Source organism: Hippocampus comes, unplaced genomic scaffold (genome assembly GCF_001891065.2).
Source record: "Hippocampus comes isolate QL1 unplaced genomic scaffold, H_comes_QL1_v1.1 scaffold261, whole genome shotgun sequence".
Lineage (NCBI taxonomy): Eukaryota > Metazoa > Chordata > Actinopteri > Syngnathiformes > Syngnathidae > Hippocampus > Hippocampus comes.
In genome coordinates, this window is record NW_017805824.1 from 1,088,108 (window position 1) to 1,094,793 (window position 6,686).

At 40.4% G+C, this 6,686-nt stretch overlaps 1 protein-coding gene across 4 annotated transcripts in view; it reads right to left on the minus strand.

Moving 5' to 3' along the window:
• znf821 (zinc finger protein 821) overlaps nucleotides 1–6,672 on the minus strand; it is a 19,259-nt gene extending 12,587 nt beyond the window's left edge. For 2 of the 4 annotated variants that reach the window (XM_019886706.1, XM_019886709.1), the window contains exon 1: nucleotides 4,351–4,726. In XM_019886706.1, the coding sequence (XP_019742265.1) occupies nucleotides 4,351–4,570 (220 nt within the window). In that variant the 5' untranslated portion in view covers nucleotides 4,571–4,726. Of the gene's footprint in view, nucleotides 1–4,350; nucleotides 4,732–6,549 lie in introns of those variants that run through there. The other 2 variants (XM_019886708.1, XM_019886707.1) reach the window with 2 other exon arrangements.
• Nucleotides 6,673–6,686: the final 14 nt, after the last annotated feature.

Consider the following 6,686-nt stretch of genomic DNA (forward strand, 5'->3'; position numbering starts at 1 on the left):
GGCTGAGGAAAACAAAACCCGGCAAAAGATAGGACACCAAAACTCGACTTGGGTGCCAATCAATGAAAAGGACTTGAATTCATCATATCCATTCTCATTCTTCTTTCAGTCGCTATCAAAATACGAACATCCAGACACTAAACATTGTCTGAACCTGCAGGAAATGCCGCCCCTCTTACTTTACATCCTCACAAGGATTCTGGATCTTACTTTTAAAAGGAATTCCATTGAATAAAACGTTGATCCAATGGATGCGTATTTGGGAGTTCAACCGAATGGTCGACGAGTTGACTTTTACGACTCCGCGTCGACGTTTAACGCTTGAAAAAGACGAATCGCTAGGAAGACTTTCCATTCACCCGTCTGCTGCCGATACCAGACTGTAATGCTCTGTGGAGTAGCGGAATGTCCGGCCAGCAAAGCACGCAACTTTAACTTCACAAAAAAAGAAAGTAAAGGTATATTCACACCAGAAAAGTCCGTTGGTGTCCTTTTTTTGTTCGTATTCACACTGGACTTTTTTTCAGGTGAACTATATTCTGTAAACACGTCGACGTGTGTGACGATCGGTCTTCCGGTGAAAAGAAACCTTACAAAGCGAGTCTCGGTCCGTTTATTTATTTAGTTTTTTTTTTATCCGCACCTGGATTCATTTGTGTATATTCACACCTGCATAAAAGGTCCGGAGTAGCGTGGAAAATGAAGTCTGGTCCGTTTAAAGTGGACCAAACAGTGCAGGTGTGAATACACCCTCAAATCAACATTTAAATGCAGACCGAGCTCAAAGGGCAATGGGCAAACTGCGCCTTTAATCGCAATCCTGCAAAAAGACAGACGCAAATCCTCCTGGATAAAAGTAATACGGTCTTCAAACATTCCTACACCCAGTTATTGTCCCAAGAAAAGGGGTTAGGAACCCTGACCTCAACCCGAACAAAAATATTTGGGATGACCTAGAACCAAAGTCCCCGGTCCAACATCAATAAACAGAAAATCCTACAGTCACATTTCAAAGTCTAGCGCACAGGTGTCAAACTCAAGGCCCGGGGGCCAGATCTGGTCCGCCAGGTCATTTTGTGTGGCCCGTGGAAGCAAATCATGTGTGTAAAATTGCTAAAATCTGTATCGAAATGTCAGATTGTCACGTGGAATAAATAACGTTGCGATTTTGCAATAACTTTGTTACCCAGTACACACTCACTTGAACAATAATTGAACAAACTATTATTATTGACTGATTTCAAAACTAGTAATCTATTAATTTGTTGTGTACAAGTAACAATTTTGTGGTTTCACTGTCATAAGAGCCCTCCGAGGGAAGACGTAACTCCAAATTGGCCCGCGACTAAAATGAGTTTGACACCCCTGGTCTAGCAGAAAGCCTTTTTCCGAATAGAGGAGATGCTTTTGTGGCTGCAATGTGCACAACTGCCCGGAATTCCAAGCTGGTTTGTTTGTGTGTTTGTCAACCTGTCTGGTCTGCTCCTCCACCAAAAAAAAAACAAAACAAAAAAAAAAAAAAAGATGTGTCAAACATTGGACGATGGTAGTGTACTAGAACTCAAAGAGCTCACAAATAATCACCAAAAGCACAAAAAGGTGTGGTGACATTACACGGAATTAGGCGTGCCTGAAGGATTTCGGCGCCCACCGCAGACCGTTGCAGGGTAGCGAATGAGCTCATTAGCTTATACAGCTTACAGCAGTCACAAGTGCAAGATGTATTTCAAAACCTGGATAGAGAAACTATGCTTAGAAGCAGCATGAAGCATGCAGAAATTCAGCAGATTACACACGGCAATCGCCTTGATGTCTTAAGACATGTTTCCAGCAAGCTCTGCAGCTCAAACTTTTAGTTTTATGTCCATCGAGGAGTACAGTACAGCAGTGATTCCCAAGCCTTGCATCGTGAGACGTCACTTCAAAGATGTCACACCATATACTGTGGTTCAAACGAGAGCCAGATCAGAGTTTTCCGTTCCCAAGCGTACCATGGTGAAAAAAAAATATAAAATAAAAAATGAAGTGGAGCATCAAGTGGAATGGCTTTTTTTAGTCTTCTGTTATCACACTCAACTCATTAAAGGTTAATCAATGCTCAAAGACAGGAAAACTGATTTTATGAGCTGTTCTGCTCTGAATCTGGGACATCAGCAGAAATGTGCTTATTATCATGGAAAACTGAGCCCCTCGGATACTGTTTTGAAACTAACTGTACATCACATGATGTCATACTGATCTAAAGAAAAAAAGACCTTGGAACTAAATACAGAGTCGATAAATGGGAGCAGTGACGTAGGGGTTCAATCAAAGGTAATCTATTCGAAAAGAATCATGTATGTGTTTGTGTTTTTAATGGTTAAGCCAGTACCTCGCGGAGCGGCGCATATTTGCGAGTGTGTGCACGTAGCGAATGTTTTTATGTTTTTGGTATTTTTTTGTAATCTGGGTTCGTTCAAGGTCACAAACGGTTCTAACGGTCTCAAAGAGTTTTGAATTGTTGAACATGTTCAAAATTTCATGGCGACAGGAAAATCTGTTTGCGACCATTAAAACTGTTCATGCACATCTGGCGAACGTATTTGTAACCTTGAGAGAACCCTGACGAAAATTCTCATTCGGGCAGTTCGCAAAACACTCGCCAACCCTCGCCGCTCAGTCAGATTCAACAGGCTTTAGCGATTAGCCTTAAGGCCACTGAGTGACAAAACTTTGCAATGTTAGCGGATATCGATTTTTCGTCAGGGTTCGTTCAAGGTCGCAAAGATGTTCGCTAAAAGTTTTAATGGTTGCCAACCAGGATTGTATTGATAATTACTGGATCGACTTATCGCTTGGGGAGGAAAAAACGGACCAGATCGTTTTTTTTTTTTTTCCTCGACTCCATAAATGGTCATTTACATGCGTGTTTGTTTGAATGTGTTTTCAACATTCACCTTTGCTGTTTTTTTGCCTCTTGTGTCACTCAGCCTGCTCGCCGGTGCGCTACTTGGGACTCACTCCTCTGGCTATATGCTCCTTATTTGAAATTTTTGTCTAAAAATCCCCTGGCTACTTTTTTGTTTAAACGTTTGTAATATATGTATGTATTAATAACATGTTCGTTTTGTTTTCTGTTTACTGAGAATTGTATTCTGACTTGTTCAATAAAGATTATTAAAAAAAAAAAAACGGGACTCACTCACATGCACTCATAAACACAAAGTGTGGAACGGCTGTCGAAATACATGCGTTTAAACCGTTTGGTTTGCATGTGTCCAATCAGTTCTTCAAAGGTCCTTTCGACCCACTTATAGCAGTTTTACTCTCTTTTTAACCAGTCACCCGAGCTTCAATGAGACACTTGAGTTGACATATGGCTGTGACACAGGTTATTGTCTCCCTGGGGAAAGAAGATGTGCATGTGCACCATTTTATTGATGGGCTTATGAAATGCCTTTAAATAAATTATTCAATGTTTCCACGTACCCTCTACAAAGTATTGAATACTCTTAGGGGGTATATACACACACACACACACACACACACATAAACGAGCATTGTATAATCACAATGGGCATATATAATAATACCCCCAGCCATATATTCTTTATCATCTGTGAAAAACATTAATGCCGCTTACTGTGCCAAGAAGAGACGGTTTTCTTTGTGTATCGTGAATTACACTGTCCCCGTGGTGGCCAAAGAGTGATAATTTCCAAAACACCGGATGTCATTTGGGTGGCTGGAATGGATTTATGGCATTTCCATGCATTTCAATAGTGAAAGATGATATGCGTGATGAGCATGGTCACGGAATAAATTTAGCCTCTAAAACAAGACCTCACTATATATATGTTTCCAAACGTTTTTTAAAAATTATTATTAGTTAACAAAATAATAAGAGTGACTCTCTCAATACTACACTACATTATGACAGCCTCAAACCACACACATGCCTGAAGGGGTGGGGTTGGGAGGCATTACCCTATATCCCATCTCATGGTGAAAGATGGGTACACCCTCGACTGACCACTAGTCAGTCACAGGACAATTTCAAACAATGAGTGAACCAAATGTGGCACTGAAGAAAATAGCCATTGTAAAAACATGTAATAACATACAGTGTCATGTGGCTCCATGCATTTCTACGTGTGACTAGCAAGCTTCTGCAGACGTCAGGCAGAGCTGCAGTTGTCTCACACATCAATACTCAAATCCCCTGCATTACATTATTCTTGTAGGACACAAACCAGTCCAGGTATACTTTCGGTAATTCTGTTGACAGTCACACAAACAGCTGGACTAACCCCAGCAGACCTAAGTGTAGTCACAACAAACACACAGTACATAGATATCTGAAATACCTACAATCAACTTTGAAGGGATTGGTCTGTTTTCGCCTGGACATATTATAGTCCACACACAGGGAATGAAGAAAAAAAAAAAGAGGTGGAATCCCCTTCCACACCCCCAGGATGTTTCCCGTCCACGCTGCTTCAGGTGGAAAATGATTTATGTTTCCAGACCGTCGATTCAGAGAGGCAAAAAAAAAATAAAATAAAATAAAATAAAAAATAAAAAAAAACATTCATATAGAGCGTCACATCCTTGCGGTGGTGATAAAACTAAAACGGTACATCCAATGAACGGGCTCCGTTTTTAAAAAGAACTGGGATTGTCTGAGCCGCCACGGAGCAGCTCCGGCTACGGGCGCGCACACGCCGCTAACGGGCGCGTGCTCACTGCGGCGACGCTGGAGCTCAGCTGATCTATCGCGTAAAGGGCGCTGCAGTGCATTGCGGGATACGTAGAGCCAACACGGAAATGTTAGCCCTTAAGCTAGTCGGGCAGGCAGAATGTTCCTTTAGTAGACAAATGCGTCCACTAAATATGCGTTGAATATACTGGGCATTCTGGATGAAATAAAACTCACGTTACTATTGGAATGCATGAAAATGTACTAGTAGGCAATTAATTTAATCTCATCAAGAGAGAGATACAAATTCAAGAGAAGTATGACGACTACAACTGCTGTGGTTTGTCTAAAAAGTAATCTGACATTTGATGACAAAGGAAAGCTAAATTCAACTGGGAAACAATGACCACATCAGCAACTATTTTACATTAGCCCAGGGTGTACCAACCTTTTGCAAACTGAGAGCTACTTCTGAGGCACTGATTCATGCAAATGGAGTACCAATTTGATACACACTTCTGAAATAACAAAAATGTTCAAATTACGTTCAAGATTATTATTATCAAGTAATAAGCAATAATTAATTAGATGTATTTGCGAAATATTTGATCCTGTTAATGCTTTCTCACAGTAATTGGGAAACAGTAAAATATCAATATGCAACACTTTATTTCTAATTCTCAAAGTGTGTACATTTTTAAATGATCATTTGTACAACATTCTGAGGAACTCACACTACGGTCCAGATATGTTAGTAATAACACAGTGGTATCACCGCATTAGGGTGGATATTAATTTTGCGGTGGTAGCATGAAGCATAATTAGGCAAAGATTTCATAATTAAGTACCACAATATTATAATTATGAAATGTTAAAATTTGGGGTTTCTTTTAAAGACACTCCACCCACCTGCAGTAGTTTTTATGTCATTCATTTTATTGTCACTTAGCTTTGCTGTGGGGGATGAAGTAGAGATGAAAGGGAGAGAGACAAAAGTGATGGTTTTTGACCACGAAGATGTGAGCATTAATGGATAAACAATATTAAATATTGTTCAAATATGTTCAAATTCAGTAAAATCATTGAGATTATTCATTTGTTGGATAAAACTGTTCAAGATGGATTCTAAGTACAGTACTTTAACTTTCTCAAATTCTTACTTTAGTCAATGGTAAACATTAAACTTTAAAATATTTGTGGTACATGAAGGTGTACGTTCCCCGAATCGGGTTAAACATGGGCCCCCAAATGACTAATATGCCCTTGCTGACAAGTAAGGACAAATAGTGTGCTAGTACATCGAAGTCGGATATCAGGTACATCAAATAAATACTCAAACGCCTTGACATATACAAATACATAATTGAGAGAACCAGAGTTGTTGGATTTTAGACATTCATTATCATCGATAGTTTCTCTAACATATACAAAATACGCCGCTAGATGGCGCTCTATGCCGCGACACACACCCAGTGCCACAACATTACACGAACAAGTCGTCGTCACTGAATGCCACGAGTAAAAGGACCGTATCACCACATTGACAAGAAAAGGGATATTCTTCCGCTGGAGAGGAGGAGGAGGAGGGGGAGCTTAAACAGAAAGTAAATCCACATCAACAAAAATGATACCACTGAAATGTGCCCATCACGTTCGAATCAAAAGCGACACGCACAACCACCGCACAGCAAAATGCTTGTCACCCTTACTTTTTGTTCGATTCGCTTGTAACAGCAATAAATTGACGTTAGCGAGCTGGCTAACAACAGGCTAGCTCTTTATAATAACGATGCACCAGAACAGGCGCTAGACAACATTGCGCACGTTCTAACCAATGTGGACATACAATACGGATATGATCAGTGCTTTACCCATGTTATCCAGCGATCATCAGGCGTACGTCATGGAACAGAACAACGCCACGATTTAAACAAGTCCTCCGATGAAAGCTAACGCTACTGTACGCTGCTTAACTTGAGCAAACCTTGCTCCAAAACCTTTTGGGACA